The sequence below is a fragment of the Chelon labrosus genome, assembly GCF_963514085.1.
Source record: "Chelon labrosus genome assembly, chromosome: 13".
NCBI classification, from domain to species: domain Eukaryota; kingdom Metazoa; phylum Chordata; class Actinopteri; order Mugiliformes; family Mugilidae; genus Chelon; species Chelon labrosus.
Window position 1 is genome coordinate 12,674,034 of NC_140346.1, and position 16,971 is coordinate 12,691,004.

Sequence of the window (16,971 nt, forward strand, 5' to 3'; positions counted from 1 at the left end):
CTTTGAGTCCTATGGGTTGAGGGCAGGGGCCTCTGTGGATGATCCCACAGATGTTTGATCAGTTTGGGTTCTAGTGAATTTAGAGGCCAGGTCAACACCTTGTGCTGTTTCTCATGTTTTTTGATTTGTTCCTGAACTGTTTTTTGTGTGTGTGTCTGTGTCAGGCTGCATCCTGCTGGGGATGGCTGCTGCCATCAAGGAGTGTTATTGCTATGGGGTGGGGGTGCCTGGTCTGGTCTAAGTAACATCCTCATAAATGCCAGGTCCATAAGTTTCCCAGCAGAACATTGAACTGTCACAAGATGGTCAATGTTATTTACCTCATGTGTCAGTGGTTTTAATGTTGTGGCATAATGCAATGTTAACACTGCTCATTGATACAGTAGAGATTGGGGCCAAATGAATAAATGTCAGAATCAAGTGGCCATAAATTACATTGACTAGGTATAAAAAAAAAAAAAGTTGATTCAGTGCTAGGTCTGAACTCATTTTTGATATAATGACTGAACAGTTTGAATAAATCTTTGTGACCCGGTAGTTGTCGCCTAAAAGGGATTCAAATGTCAAGTCAGTATTATGTGAGAGGTGGACAGGAAAATGCCCTTAAGAGGGTGTGCGTAGGGGGAAAATTATGCATTTCTCAGTAGCAGCGTTTATTTCGGGGAAGTGGCTGCAGAGACCCTGTGTGTGGTTTCCTCCCTCATCAGTTTGCAGACTTTGTGCACCAGCACCGAGAAAGGACGACGTCAAGTTGAACTGTGACATAAAGCCCAGACATTTGGAAACCCCTCGAGGTTTCGGGATGCCTCGGCAGCTGATCCAAGTTTTAGATACAGCAAGAAAAAAAAAAAAGACGAATGAATGTTCTCTAGAGCAAGCTATTTCAGGATTGTGGTGAAAATGGACGTAAAGGTAGTGGCCAAGCAGAAAAAAAAAGACAGTGACTCTAAATTTAGTCTCCTATCAGCTAAATAAAATGCAACACTATTTTTTGTGTATTTAAAAAAGTTTCAGGTGCAAAATAACAAACAAAATAAACCACAACGGGCACCATCAGGAGCCAAATGAAAACTCATTTTAGCCCGGCGTCTTCATTTCCTCTGCAGAATTTAATTTGTCGCTTGAGTATTTTTGTTACAGATCAACGGTATCACTCCATATACAACTACAAGTACAGTATTTTGTACAGTCCATATTCAAATACATAGTTTTCATTGGCTTATTTACAAAACACATTTTTTTTTTTTTATGTACATGGTTTCATGTCAGTGCAATGTGACTTTCTTTCAACAAACACCTTACAAAAAAAAGTTCTTTAAATTAACACGTCTGGTTCAGATCTGACAGAAATGAACTTAAATAAAGAGTCGACAGACACTGACACACAGCTCAGTAGTAGATTGCACTGCCTGCTGACACTGGGGACTAGTCTTCAGGGAGGGGGCCGGGAGAGGGGAGTCATAGGGGCAGGGTTTATCGAGGGGGGAGGAGTTTGAGATATGAGCCCTGTGTGTTACAGGATCCGCGTTTGCCCGATTTCAGCGTCACAGTTCTGTTGGGCAGAAAATCTTTGCTCCTGGATTTTGTGCTGAAATTAACCCCAAAGTACAACGTTGTAATTTTGCAAATGCAGTTTTAGCTACAGGTTGTTTGAGGGCACATTCACAGCCAAAAAAAATAAAAATAAATCATAAGTTGACATCTATTGCACCTTTAAACGAAGCAAACATTTTACACTGGGTTCTCAAGAGACAAATCCTTAGTACAATTTTCCCTTTGAGCCATGTGGTGACGCTTTCAAACACGGACACAAACTGGACATCGTCTACGACTCGGTGCAAAGGCAGGAGGGTGGAGGAACGTGGAGCTGAGCAAGCGAACATAAACAGCACTCATCTGTACATTTCCATTTGTTCAACAAACAACTCTTTGCAAAGGAAAATAACGTTTCATTCGGAGGAGCTCTGAAAATACATCCACCATGACGCTTTCTCCTCACAAATACAGCAGCTAAAAGGGGGGGGAGCCGACACAGAGGCTCATCTCCTCTGTGATCTAGAAGACAAATCGGGGGAATCGTTTGCAGGGAGCCACCAACCGACCGACCGACCGACCGACCGACGTCTGCTCACAGTGATTAGACCGAGCCTCCCCTCACAGGAGGAGCTCCACGCATGCAGCTACGAAGCAGACACAAAGCCCCGGCCGGACTCTCCACACAGAGGAAACATGGTTTTATAGGTGACCTCAACGGTCACGTCAAGCAGCCAAAACCTTCAGATAAAAAACAGGAACGTAATTTATAGTTTACATGACATCAGTATTTAGACTCGGCACAAATGAATCATACGAGGAGCTAAAAACGTTCGGGTCCAGCGAAGCGTTTACAGATCTGACACCAACACTTTCAAGAGGCCGTGGGAACTTTATCTGATATCCGAGGGTCTGTTTAGGAGAACTTTTCCAAGTGAATTCCCTGAAGTTTCCTGGAAAGCGCTGCTTATTACACGGAGAAAGGAGAAAAAGTTCTTGGACAGTTATTGGGAGTTGTGATGATTTTTTTTCAACATCTGCAGATTTTCCTAAAACGAAACCAAATTTAAATAAAATAAATATTTATACATCTTTTTTTTTTTTTTTTTAAATGATGGAAACCATGTCCTCCATACGTCTTGAAATGTCATTATATTAGCCAATACTTGAAATGAATTAAATTGAAGTGAACGGTTTCCGTAGTTCTTTCTGCAATGAAATATCACTTGCTTTTGAATGTCAATGCTTTTAGAAAGGTCAGATTAACCTGCTCGGGGGCCTGGTGCCAGGTTTGTTTAGGAGCATACACCACAGAAATAAAAAAAGAAAAAAAGAAAAGTGAAACACCAAAGCCATTAAAATTACATTTTGACACAGCGCCTCCTCTTTACCCAGGATAACCGGAGCGAGTAGAAATGCAGGATCTACACTACGAGCCTTAATCGTACAGTTCATGTTGTGCTTTAACGGTGCGTCTTGTATTCACACGGCCACTGTGCGTGGTTTTAACCAGGCTGCAGAAATTCTACATTGTATATAAAGATGGATTCCTAGCTCCACAGACATCTCCTTGAGAAGTGAAGGCTAAATATGTTTGTGAATGGGAGCCGCTTGTGCTGGTGACGTCATTTGCAACCACGGGGCACGAGGCAGCACCTAGATCCCTGCCCTCGGTCACTCACTACGCAGAGCCTGGCTGCAAATCGCGTCGCTGGTGCAAAGTGGCAGCGGCCATTTCTGCAACTTTTCACTTTGGTACAGTAGGAAGAAGAGACTGCCATCTTTTAGATCCTTTCCACAGCAGCAGCAGCAGCAGCAGCAATGCAATGTACAGATGTAGCCCGGGACACCGTCAGATCACTGTTGGGTGTTGTTACAAGTGCGTCCTATGACGTCAAGAGAGGGCGCGGTGCATACTTTATGTCCTGTCATTAAAGGGGAACTTTGATTTGACACATTTTGAAGTGAGAAGCAAACTTACAAGACCTCCGTAGTTGCTTTATCGCTGCTGTGAGCTACAGCGCCCAGCACTAGAATAACACACGAATGTGGAATCAAAGTGCTGGCAGTTCAGTTGCATTGTGGGTAATGTAGGTCACAGATTTAATAATAATAATAATAATAAAAAAGAAGATATCTCTGCTGAATTGATTTTGATTCATTTGAAACCGTCGCACCGAATCACATCTTAAATATTATATTATTAAAATGACTGGTAAAATATATCTATTTTTTTTCCCTCTCCCTATTTTCGTTTTTGTCTATTTTGTTTCCAGAGGCGGTGTGAAAATTACAGATACGTCTCAATCAACAGTGGAGAACAGAGTCTGGGTTAAAGGTGCATGTTGCAACAGTGCTGCTCCCTCCGAATGAGGCTTTCAGTTACATATTAATTCATGACCTGAAGAGGCTCCTGAAGCCTGCCCTTAAGAAAACAAATAATAAAATAAATCTCATAAAATGACACATCTGCTGAATCAACAAAAAAGAAAAAAAAAAAAAAAAAAGGATTAAACATATACCGTATATTACTCTCTAAGCATGGCACCTGTCCTAAATGAACCCAGATTCACACTCAAGCTCTTGGGGAGTTTCAGAGCAGTTCTGGCTACGCACAGGTCGGCACGGCAGAAATCACCAGGGGTACATGTTATCTATATGGCAGCTGCAGGATGAAACACAGTTTTGGCAAAAAAATGCCTCGTTTCATGTCACCGTCAGGACATGCGTGGGCGGTCGGTCTGCTTTTTTTTTTGTTTTGTTTTTTGTTTTTTTGCTGGGGGATGCACCTGAAATGTATGTACCACACGTCCTACGATGGAAGGAAGCATTTCATTATTATTAATACTGTCACAGACTTTAGGGAACAGTTGGCCGACAGACTGCAAGAAGCGATGAGGTAGCGTATGACTTATGTTTTCCCTAGTTACACAATCGCTAATAAAACCTTTGGAGAACCATTATTTAAAAGCTCGTCGCGGTACCCAATTTTCGAGACACCAATCTTCAGGGTCATGTTGGCCCGTGGCGCCACAATGTGACACCAACGCGCGTTTACAGTCGGAACTTAGATCTCAACCTGTATCCAATCATGAATGTTGTATTTACACCCATTAGTATTTTAGTTTTTCAGGACAATTTTAACCCTAGGTGCAAATTTCTTTCTTTTCATTCTGACATCACAAGTGGTAGATGCACAATAAGAAAGCATCACTTCATGATTTGGCCTCACTGGCACACATTCAGTGACGCGTTCGTATTGGTTACACGTAGGTTATGGCGAGGTTCACGTGGGAGGAGGGAGGGGGGGGTTGTTTCATCGGGCTCAGCAAAGTGCACCAGTTTAGTGCTTTCACAGGGGGCTTCATCGTCGTCTTGGCAAAACCTTTTCACTAATCCGTGTTCGTAATCAAGCGTAGAAAGTGCTGTGACGCATCCCTAAACACAGCGAGCGCAGTCCGACTCTAGTCATTAGCAGTTTGTGAGAATTCTTCTGAAGAACCGAAACGTCCGGTGTTTAATGCTCGGAGCAGCGGGCTTGAAAGCAGAGAGCAGGTGTAGTGCTGGCTGATGGAAGACGAGGTGCGGTCACTGGAGGACGCAGTACTTCTTGTAGTCGGACTCAAAGTCTTCGTCCATGCTACTGGTGTCGGCCATCTTCTTGCCGTCGATCTTTGGCAGGAACTGGGAGTAGTCCACACCCTGCTGCTCGTAGAAGAGGATGTAGGCCGAGTCCGTGTCGATCTCCTCAGAGTGCACTTCCTGTAAATGATGAATTAAAAAAAAAAAAAAAAAAAAAGCACGTGTGATGTTTTGTTTGGACTTTTCATGGTAGCTGAGACAACACAGCCAAACATGAACATAACATGACGTAATTTGCTGTCTCTTCCTTTATACAAATAGGTGGCAATCAAGCACAACATTTTCCTACATCAGATCGAGGTCAGATAACGTGGAAAAGCTTTTCCTCCTTCCTGGGTAAAGGCTATCTCTTCCACATGCACTTTGTGCCATAACTGGCTGTAATCAGGTGAGAGAGGACCCGTTGGCCGGGCACGTCTTAAGAATAATTTGGAAAGACCATAAACCAGTCATAAGTGTTGACTTCAAACTAACCTTAATGCTAATTTAAAGCAGAAGCTGCTAACAGTCCCCTCACTGCAGTAGCAGCATATGGGACATGACTCATTTCACCATGAAGTCCTAAAAATGATATATGGCTTGAAATAATGCAGTAATAAACATTATGCTAATGCCATCTAGCAACTTTTGCTAAACTAAAGCCTTTTGGGAATAGACCGTACTATGCCTAGTTATGGTGGCTAACCTTTGCACCTCCCATGAGAGTGGTTTATTAAAGAGTCTGTTGTGATAAAAAAAAAAACATCATAAAGTCTAAGGAGTTAGATATGTTTTACAGGGTTAGTGTGACCCAGTATGTTTAAACAGTTAACCTTGGTTATGACCTAAATGTGGAAAAAGTTGTACCTCTGGCACGACCTGCTACCAAGGTTTATGGAGGAGGAAAAGAAATTGTAGGAAGGTCAAGGCTCCAGCAGCACTTGTAGTAAATGGTACGACTTTATCAGACAGACCAATTCGGCTCGTAGCCTCATCAGGGTCATCAAACAATAATCTAAATGCGGTCATAAAAGGCATGCTGTTAAATGTCCCGGTGTCTCACCTTACAGCTGCTGTCATTGTAACAGTACCATTTCTCATTGGGGTTTTTGGCATATGTCACATAGTGGCCTCCTCCCATGATTCCTGAATGGCACTGAGGAGACAAAGCAGGAAAAAAAATAAGGACTTGTCCAATATGGGAAAACCTATTCCAGCTACTTGTATGACAGGAGTCTAATGTGCATTACTTACTGATATTGCATAGAGGTTGTAGATGGCGTCCAGACACATGTCTCTGTGCTGCATCAGAGAGTTGTCGGGGTCTATGCTTCCCTCTGTGCTGCAGTCTGAGCTCAACCCGTTGCTGTCCCCGTTCATCAGGACCACGTCGCAGTGGCTGCTGGACGCCTCCGTACCACAAGATGATTCCGTTGTGATCGGGTCCCCTGATCCAGGGAGGTCCAACGCCGCACTGCCCTCGGCGTCTGCCTGTGGTGCACCGTCCCTCGGCTCAGCTTCAGGATTAGCAGCTCCATCCAGGTTCTCCTTGCTGTTGGAGAGGCGGTGTCTGCTGCCCAGCTGGGGCAGGCGTAGCCGGCCTGGTCTGCGGCCTCCGCTGGTGGTTTTGGGGCTGCCGGAGGGGCTGCTGGTACGGCTGAGAGAAGATGTGGACCTCCTGCTTGGAGCGGGGGAGGCTGATGGGGGAAACCACAGAGTTAATTCTTCTTCCACAACAGGGAGCTCATAAGCTAACCTGCTCATTTATACTTTTGTTTGAAAACGTGTTCTCACTTAGGAAAGCATCAAACAAAAAAATGCACGAGTGGCTTCAAATACGTAACAATATATAAAGCTTAGATCAACATGCTGTACCTTTGGGGAGGTTGCAGAAGCCAGCGGGAGCAGATATGGATGACAGGTTGTCTTCTCCAACCCTAAGCAGATCTTCACTCTCGCTGCGGGAGTGGAGGCTGTGCTGCTCCAGGTCTCTGGGAGCCAGGAAGGCACTGGGGTCAAAGTTCTCACGTGGGAACTTGACAATCTTCTGAGACTTAATCCAGCGACCGTTCACAAACTGGAAGCGCTTCAGGTGGACAATCTGGAGAAGAGAACACATAGATGACTACTTACTACTAACAAACAACAGGCCAGAGCTGAGGCCTCACACAGATGTTTAAGTGTGCCACTGACCAGTATGGGCGGCAGCCTCCAGAGGTCCAGCTTCTTGGTGGCCAGTCGGTGGGTCTTGCACTTGGAGCAGTAGTAGAGTTCATCCTCTCCCAGCTCCTCCTCGCTGGTGAAGGCCTTCAGACAGCTGTCCAAGCTGATGGGCTCTGCTTGGGCTCGGCGAGACTGCTCAACACTGCAGTGTTCCTCCACAATCTGCAGGGGTGACCGTAATGATGGAGAGGATGAACTCACACTCAAACGTTTAACACTTTTTCTCCGACTCACTGTGGAGGGCACACACTCAGGAAGTTTCCAAATCAGTATTAGATGTAGATGCTAATTATCTAGCACTTGTGTGAGTTCTGATTTCAAGCCGTATTTTAATGCTAAATAGTTTAGTTCAGCACAGAATGCAGAGAATTAAACATGAACAAATGCAGTCAATCTTCTATTTACCTGATGACAACATACAACTGTAATGGCACCTCTGGATCCTCACATTTAGCAACTCACCGATGACTCTGTGTGGTCGCACTCAGAACTACACCAGCTTCTGACGGCAGATCTCCCGCCCTCCCTTATCTCAAATATTGCACAACGATACCATGACCGACTGACCTGCTGTGATTAAGTCATAAGCAATAAAGTCTGCACTGGAAAAAACACCCATGTAAGCAGGACACAGGGCAGTGACAGCAGCTGTGTACAGTGATTTCCTCATAGGGCGTCCCAGCCTGGAGTGAAAGTTACACCACTAATTCCCTCATATAACTGTGTATATACAATTGTGCAACTCCTCTACTGCTCTACGTTTAACTGTGTTTGAAGTGACTTGAGGATGGGGAGTGTGTGTGTTTTACCCTCTCCTGGGAGGTCTGGTAGCGGAGGTGCAGGGCGGTGGGGTCCCAGTCCACAGCTATGTACGCGTTTCCGACAGAAGCTCTGTCCTCTGTACAGTCTATCGCACAGCCTCTGCAAAACCTGGACACACACACACGTTCCCGCATTAATAAATAATATACACAGCCTAAGACAAAGTAACATTTTCTTCTAATTTAATTTTAATATGAATATCATATGTCTCATCAATGTTTTTTGTGGTTTTATTTGCTTTTCTGTTCATCAGTTTCTGCTACTAAAACAAACCAAACATGATATTTGAATATACAATATACACACACTAATCTTGTTATTATATCAAAACCAGGACAATCACTCCTTACCGCCACATAACATGTACTGTATGTCCCTCCTACTTGTGACACATGCATGAGAGTGGATATGAAATACTCTTACCTGTACCAGGGACACCAGGCACAGGAGTTGCCATCCTTACCCACAACCCGTAGAGTGAAGGGGTACTGGTAGCCCATACTGTCGTCACTGCAAGGGAAAAAATACAATAATTTTAAACAATTTTTCCCCCCACTCCACTTATTCCACAGCATTACGATGTACAGTATTTAGGCCCGTTCAGAACAAAGAAACATCTAGCTTCATTGAAAGAAAAACAAATGTTGGAGTGTTTCTTTAACAATTATTATAAACAGGGTAACTACCAGTCCTGGGCGTGGTTGCTGGCCTCCTGTGGGGGCAGTGGGCTGGCCAGTCGGGACACTTGGATCCAGACTGCGTCATACAGGTCCTTCTTACTGGTGTGCACGGTGCAGGGAACAATGAGCGGCATGCCAAACAGACTGGGCCGGTTCTTCTGAGATGACAGGAAGTACAACTCCGTACGCATCTAATGGGGACAGAAAAATGAGCATGTTGTATCAAGAACTAGGACTCAGTCAAGCACATTCTTCTGCAAGTGCTATTTATTATGTTATATTGCTGTGAGTTCCTACCATCTTCCTGTGCATGGCGATGATGTATCCAATGAAGGGGCTATCATGCACTGGTGTGACGTGTCCATTGGCGATCCCATTTCCCACAGGTGTCTCTGGGCTGGAGGGCATCATGGTGTTGGGCCCGCCATTAGGGATGAGGATGGGATTATTGCCCAGGTGCCCATTAGCAGTTGAGCCGTTGGCTATAGGGGTAATGTCTAATAAAGGAGAGGAGGATGATGAGGGTTTGATGGAGGCTTTTAAGGCGGATGTGTAAAGAATGCAGAGACAAGGTGTGAGCGGACAGGCTTACCTGTAAGCGTGGGTGAGCACAGGGACGTTGGTGAACCCGGCACTGGGACCTCAAACGCACACAGGAAGCCATTGACGGAGAGACGGACCTTCTGGTTGTCCTGAGGAAAGTTCTGAACAGAAAAGGTCAAGACATTAGACTGACTTAGACTTAGAATGTAATGACCAACAAAAAGAGCAAAGATGTGGCATGCTGTAACCTCTACCCATTTATTACAGACGTAATGTTAAACACACACACTGATACCTAGTTTATGAGCTAGACTAACGCTCAGTGTAATGCACTGGTGCATCGTGGCTTCTGAGTGATCAGCTTCACATTAAAATGTCCGTAATAACATTTTAAGCAGGAACTGAACCAGAGATCCACTACTCAAGGTGTCTGTGCTCACATGGTAGATGCCCACACCATATAACACCCTGAATGTATGAACGGGTAATAGGTGTCATGCCTGGATTTGATTTTTACACTTTGGTTCCAGTTTCTTTCCAATATGACTTCTAACTCTAGGAAGAATACAAAACCAAAGTATAAAGAAATTCTAAATGCAATCTGCAAGTAATCTATCGCCTCACCAGTCGGTCGGCAGGTACCAAAATGTGCACACAAGTCCACACAAACATGTTTTGTAAAATCTACCACATCTGTATTTTTTGACCACAAAAAATGCTAACCTGGTTGGTTCACAGCAAGAGTACTTAGTGACAAATAACAGAGAACATTTGGGTGACAGTGATGCTACATTTAGTGATCTAGTTAGACAAAGATACTCTCTCTCTGAGAGACCTGCCAGTATCTTTTAGATAATGTGCACTCATCCTCCTCCTCCTCCTCCTCCTCACTGTGACCTCTTCCCCTCTGGACTGACTGTGTTCCAGTGAGTGAACAGGAATGAGCAGTGAATGCACGTACCAGGGTTGCAAACAATCACTAATCTATACTGTTTGTCTGGGAGGCCTTTTGCTTTTGTGCTAAATGAAATAGCTTGATTAATTAAATTAATTGATTAAACAGCTCTATTATTTTGATTTTATTCATATTATTACCAAAAGGTTAGTGTATTTCAGTCTTTTATAATGTACAGGAGATGTTTTTGACACTGTGTGTATTGAGTGGTACTTAGAGGATGGTACTGTGGCAGCTTTGTAGCAATTACTAATGAAGCTAGAAACAGTCGCCTAGGCTTAAAAATGTTTTAAATTTTCAAAACTTTCTTTTGTTATGTAATGCTGCCTTCCATCCTAATACGATGTAGATTCATGGGATTTTGTTCCTCATATCAAAAATTATATATACGGTATATTGTAATTTGACTTTCAGTCAACTTAGCCTTTAAGTTGACCTTGAATGAACATAAAGAATAATGCTGCCTGTTTGCTCTCTGTGTTAGTACCTACACTTTTCATGAGAAGGAGGCATGCACCAGTAGAACAGTGTCAGTACCTTGATGTTGGAAGTATGAACCTCAGCCAGGAGGATCTGCTCAGGCTTCAGGCTGCACAGTTCACTCAGCTGCTTCTTCAGCCCTGTGTACTTCTCGTCCATGTTCAACCTCAGGCCATAGCGCACAGGCGTAGAGCCGTCCAGTTTAATGACTGCGAACACACCACAGCATGACACTTACAGTCAGTCATATGTTTAAAAATAAATAAATAGAAAATCATTTCAAGAACCGTTCCTCTAACGTGCTCACCAGTGATCTCCAGATGCATGGAGCTGTCCATGGGCAGGGGCAGAGACAGGAAGTTGAAGGGGTCAAAGCGAGCGCTGATGTGGCCGCACGTCTTGCACTTGACCTGGGATTTGAGCTGACCGTGGAACAGGTCGACCACGATGGAGCGGTTCCTCCGCAGGTGGTTCTCCCACGCCTGAAGGATGGAGGCACATACAAAGATCAGACGTCACTAATCCTGCATATCCCTCATCACAGGGCAAACAGAAAACACACAACATGAATGCAGGTCCTCATAGCTCCTAATATGGACTCCAGATGAACTCCAGAGAATGGGACAGTTGCTTCAACATCCCTCTAAGGACGGGATGGCTCAGGCTAATACCATACACTCTGAGGATAAAAGCCATAGCTGGCCGATTGCTGCTCTTAGGTATTTATAATATTTCATAATCTTTACCTGAATAAATTACATACTGTATTTCACAGTGTTAGCAGAACAAACTGATTATCAGCACTTTAATGTCCCAGAGAAATAGTGAGTTTTCTGAGGCTTTAAGAGACTTTCTTGGGTTTTGACATAATGTAAAACATTAATAGGCTTTTGTCACTGCAGATACCTCTTATAACCCACAGAGGGATGTGAGGCCAAGTTGTTACGAGGAAAGATTATTCTGCACTAGGAACACGTTTGCCTTTTTGCGGACAGCAATAACAGAGTATCCAGAAAATAACAATGATGTACGCCTGGTCAGCCAAGATAAGGAAGTGACTTTATAAAACAGCGTCTCAGAATTGCAGAGGAGGAACTGTTTTCGCCGTTTTCCTGCTGAACTGGTAACCTTTACGACCAGCGAAAGCCTCCATTCACACTTTTAAGCCCGCAGGATTTCAACACAGGGAAAGTATAAGAATGGAGAGTATTAATAATCCAGAAATACAAGAACAATGTGAAAGGAACACGAGAAGTATAATGCTGCCATGGAGCCAGTTAGCTATACCCCCCAGCTAATTAAGTGATATCAGCCTATATTTATTTTTATTTTGTCAAATAAGCATCGGTAAGCTAAAGTATAAGCTATTAGCGATTAAGAGTTTGCAAATTTCCTGTGAATGTATAGACAACTATCACTGCATTACTGTGATACTTAAGAAAATGTGATTTCCCTGCGTTTAATTACAAATATTGATGTAAATCCTCTCTCCTCTGTCAAATGTCAACCTGGGTGACCTGCTGTGAGCCAGTGAGTTAAGTCAGAGTGACGCATACCGTTTTATGTTCATTTCATTTCATAGTATTTAATTAAACAGTGTGAACTCTGACCTCAGAGGCCACCTCCCAGTCGGGCCGGCCATCGCTGTCCTTCAGCTCCACATAGGGCTTCTCATGGACTCGGTTTAGATCTTCGTGGAGGCCGTCCAGCAGGAAGGCCAGCAGCTCCTGAGAATCCTGCTGCTGGAAGCCGTTGAACCGTGGGGCGTACTTTGCTATCGTCCACTAGAGAGGGGACAAGGGACATGGTACACTTTATGTCCTGGGAAATTATTTTAGTAGAAATAAACATAACAACAGAGAGCTAGCAGAAAGGTGAGGAGATAAGGACTCACTAGGGTGTGTATGCCTCCAACAACCAGTCAAGTTGCAGAACATTATAATGGATATAAAAGATCACCGACTGCTCACCCTGAGTTTGAGTGGGGCCACGTTCTTCTGCGTCCCACTCCACAGCTCCATCACCAGGTCACCGTAACACTTGGCCATGTGACCTCGCATGCCGATTGGGTTCGTTCTGTCAAGGCACCAACAAAAGTCGGTTTAAATGGGACGATTCAAAATGACGGCGGCAAGATTTGGACCAGAGTAAAGGACTTAAAACGGCACCTGTTGAGCTCATAGAGGTGTTTCCCTGAGATGAAGTAGTCTGTGAGGGGCTTGGTGTTGCTCACACACTGGATGCTGGAGTTCATGAAGCAGGTGTTGCCAAGGTTACTGAGGCCAGTGGCTCCTTTCTCTGTAGGGACTGGGTTGAAAAACAAGCGCATAATGGTCAGTGTTAAAACGATTAACTGAAGGAAAAACACTAAATGTGGCCTACGGAGGTTTTATAATGATCATTATGGTGCATATGGTGCAGCTCTCACAGATCCCAGATAAACATGTGCTTTATCAGAAGACTATACCTATTATAAAGGTATTTTTCCAATTCTACTTCCAATTATATTAATAAACAATAAATATAGAGGGCAAAAAAAAACACCTGTATATTTATGTTTCTGAAGATAATATGTACAGCTCTATGACTGAAAGTAATGATAAAACATCAAAGATACAAACTGGGGCTACACAAAACAATGAAGGCCAGATTTAGATCACTGTATTTTGTTTGATTGGCTTGAAGATAGCTGAAAGATCCTTCTTCAAATGCAACATATTCACCATCGGAGCATGAGAACTGAATCACAATGCACAGTACGGTCCCCCTGTTTACCTTTATGTCTGTCCATCTTACTACTGTTGGCAATGAAAGACATTTCCTCGGGCCAGCTCATGTCTTTGTTCCTGACTGTGGAGGAGAGAAGAAGATTTCTCGGTCATGCTTCTTTATTCAGAATTACCTTTTGAAATATCCAGTAAATACACCGGTGACATGTCTGTTTGCTACAGCGCTACTATAAGTCTGAAGAGAGGTTTGTTAATTCTCAGAAGAAAGAAAAAGACGAGAAGATGAGATAATTGTACCCTCAATAACTAGCTGCTGCTCATCCGGGATCTTCAAGCCTTCCAGTGTGTGATCTTCATCATCCAGGAGGGTGAGGTAGTTCTAGAGGACAAAGAGTGGGGGAAAAGATGATGAAACTGGATAAAACAACTTTTGGTTTCTTAGGATAATGCATTAATGACTCTGTAGGCCTTTCTGCTTGGTTCATTTTAAAAATATAAGCAGACATAGTTAAGCTGCTAGAAGGCATTACGGCAAAAATAGGCCATTGGGCCTCCTTGTTCCTCCAGGATGAACATACAGATACTATACTATACTATACTATACTATACTATAGGTGTCTGTCTCTAGCATACACTACATATTATTTAGGCACAAAAAGAACTTGTGCAAAGAATTAACTGTTTTGTGGAGCCGTACATCCACCCCAACCTCCTCCCAATATAGAGGAAGTTGTGGCTTTATAACCATCTCACCTTATTTACTCCTCAGTTTTTAATTACTACAGCCACTAGAGGATGCTGTGACAATGACATACAGTAAGTGTGCACAAATAACCAATGGGATTCTGCTTGTGCTCTGATGTGCTGTGAATCTAGAAATCTGTAAACACAAAAACTGGAAGTATGAGGCAGTTGAATTTACACTTGGATTAAATTAGAACAAGCCACTTCATAAATGATATACCTGGGGCTTTTAGGGCGTCAGTTGTTTGGCCGCTTTTGCTCAGGAGATATAATGTTTTACTGCCAACCTGACCTTTAAAGCTGCAAATCTTTTATGACAAGCATTGGTTACGGTTTCTTGTATAAAATGTATTCATTGTGGGTGGACTAGTGTCGGAAACAACTCTAGGACCCGAGGATGGATTATAAGGTGTGGTTATAACACCTTATTTTTTATTGTCCTCACATGGTTCATATTTCTAACGTGGACAGAAACCTGATCAGAAAGCCTGGTCTGCAGTATTGATTTACTGGTAAAAGACGTCAAATCTCAGACAGACAGCTGAGTCACAGTGACAGCTCACCTCGCTGTTGTAGAGCCAGAGCCTCATGTCCTCCTCCTTAATGCGGAGCCTCTGTGACAGGTACAGGTGGATGTCCTTGATGGTGGCCATGCGGCTGAAGCAGCCTGTGTAAGCCAGCATCCTCTTCAGAGGAGCGTTGGGCGATGGCACGTTACCTGATAAGAGGACAGGAACATTCACAACCATCTCAACACGCTTCAGTTTGATTTTCTTATTATCTTTATATCTTTGCAGACACACATTATAGGTGTTTAGGATTTGATTTATTGCTATGGTAACCACACCTTTTATCTAATGCACACGCTCACAGATGCAAACAACTGATTTATACCAAAAGCATCACTCTGCTGACTGAGGATTAGTTGTAAGAAAGCAGCAAGAAGGGCTATTTTGTCAATCAGCGCAAACTTGATTGGTCAATCAACTTAGTGGATTCGGTGAACTAAATCAAATACAAACCAATCAATATTAGTTCTGTTATTTAACTGATAGGGATTTCAAATCTGTTTTTTCCATCTCCACAGCTTTTCCTTTACCCTAACTTCCAAGTGCTTCAATACGGCCTCTGTCAGGACGACACTCAATATGAGGTGTAATTAGATCTGAATTATGGTTTAATGCCCAGCAATGACAAGCCGCTACTCAGACAGAATGAGTCACGATGGAAGTCAAAGCTCCGCTGGGGACTCAGGTCTGCGCTGTGGCCAGAAACCTGATCCGTTGACTTGATTTGGGACCGGCACTCTCATCGCCGAGTGCTGGTGTCGAGCTGAGCATCCCCAACCTCATTACAGCTGTAGTGAGTTTATACGTCTGCACTTTATGCCCTGTCATCTGTTTTCTTTTTGCAGTGCGGCATTTTTTGTGTATATAGTTGTCCACGGTATCCATTTAGACGTACTGCAGAGGGAAAATAAAACACTGGGGTGAAATTCTGCTTTAGTTATTGTAGGCGTGTGGACTATATTGTTTCCATTGTTAGCAAAATTGGACCTGAACTGAGTGAAGTGGAAGAGGCTGAAATAAAACTTGATTAGCTACGGCTCATGGTAACAAACTGTCATAAATTCAACAACAGATGCTTTATGTAGCGCTATATTAAAAAAAATGCTTGGTGTCTGCAGAATATTCCACATTAACATTGTGAACAATATCGATGTGTCATTTAGCAGACTGACTAATGACCAGCATCGCAGATTTTGGGGGGAGAGGTGAATGGGGAAGGAACACATGTTTAAAGCTGCTGGCTTGTGTGCTTTATTACGGTATGTTGAAGAGTCACATGCCTCTGCAACTCTGTCATCACACCTGGTAGATGCATCTTTACACAAGACTTTGATTTTGATGTATAAGAGGCGGTCAAAAGATCTTAACGTGCATAAAGTCCCAATTCAAGGGGAACCAGAGCACAGCCTCGCCTGACCTGACCAGACAACATCCAAAAATGGTCGAGCCAATGAGGATGCTCTACCAATAATAACAACTAACAAGTTACAACTATCATACACTGTAAAGCAGGATTTTAAGAGTTCAAGTAATGCGGTGCGTACAGGGACTAAAAACTGTGAAGCCAACATAGCTTCTCTGGCAGACTAAGGAGGTGAATGTGAAACCCTAACCTTAACCTTGCAGGACTATAAAAGGAAGAGGACATGCTGATTTATTTCTTCCTACAGTGAAGATGACATTTCTTCCTGTCGTGATGCCCATGGAAACAATGCTTCTGACATTTCCACCTGCAGCAATGTGGATTCTACCTACAGGGACAATGTTTCCACTTGCAGCAGGTCTCCCTGTGCAAAAAGGGGTCAGCCAGTGTTTTCAAACAGCATGCGCTATCCATTTGGTGACATGAGCTGCACATGTTGAATATTTTCTTATATAGGTTGAGAAGTTTGAAGGGGAGAAACAGCACAAGTTTAGATATATGCTTAGACATGTGACTTATTTTGACTATTGCTTAGTTTGTTTTGATATACCTGCTAAAATGTTGCTATCATTGCAGAACACAGAGCAAGCGTTTTCAAGGTGTGAAGATGGAGAAAAAAAAATTCAAAAAGGTTTGAATTATTCCACTT

General features: G+C 43.3%; 1 protein-coding gene across 2 annotated transcripts in view; it reads right to left on the bottom strand.

Moving 5' to 3' along the window:
- Positions 1-1,090: 1,090 nt before the first annotated feature.
- Positions 1,091-16,971, bottom strand: part of usp32 (ubiquitin specific peptidase 32) — a 53,731-nt gene continuing 37,850 nt past the window's right edge. For both annotated transcript variants that reach the window (XM_084559019.1, XM_084559018.1), the window contains exons 17-34: positions 14,894-15,048; positions 13,884-13,965; positions 13,633-13,707; positions 13,026-13,164; positions 12,828-12,933; positions 12,468-12,641; positions 11,165-11,339; positions 10,915-11,066; positions 9,472-9,583; positions 9,177-9,376; positions 8,886-9,070; positions 8,623-8,709; positions 8,187-8,307; positions 7,348-7,539; positions 7,030-7,255; positions 6,409-6,851; positions 6,218-6,310; positions 1,091-5,295 (exon numbers count right to left, since the gene is read on the bottom strand). In XM_084559019.1, coding sequence (XP_084415145.1) covers positions 5,122-5,295; positions 6,218-6,310; positions 6,409-6,851; positions 7,030-7,255; positions 7,348-7,539; positions 8,187-8,307; positions 8,623-8,709; positions 8,886-9,070; positions 9,177-9,376; positions 9,472-9,583; positions 10,915-11,066; positions 11,165-11,339; positions 12,468-12,641; positions 12,828-12,933; positions 13,026-13,164; positions 13,633-13,707; positions 13,884-13,965; positions 14,894-15,048 — 2,891 coding nt within the window. In that variant the 3' untranslated portion in view covers positions 1,091-5,121. The remainder of the gene's footprint in view (positions 5,296-6,217; positions 6,311-6,408; positions 6,852-7,029; positions 7,256-7,347; positions 7,540-8,186; positions 8,308-8,622; positions 8,710-8,885; positions 9,071-9,176; positions 9,377-9,471; positions 9,584-10,914; positions 11,067-11,164; positions 11,340-12,467; positions 12,642-12,827; positions 12,934-13,025; positions 13,165-13,632; positions 13,708-13,883; positions 13,966-14,893; positions 15,049-16,971) is intronic.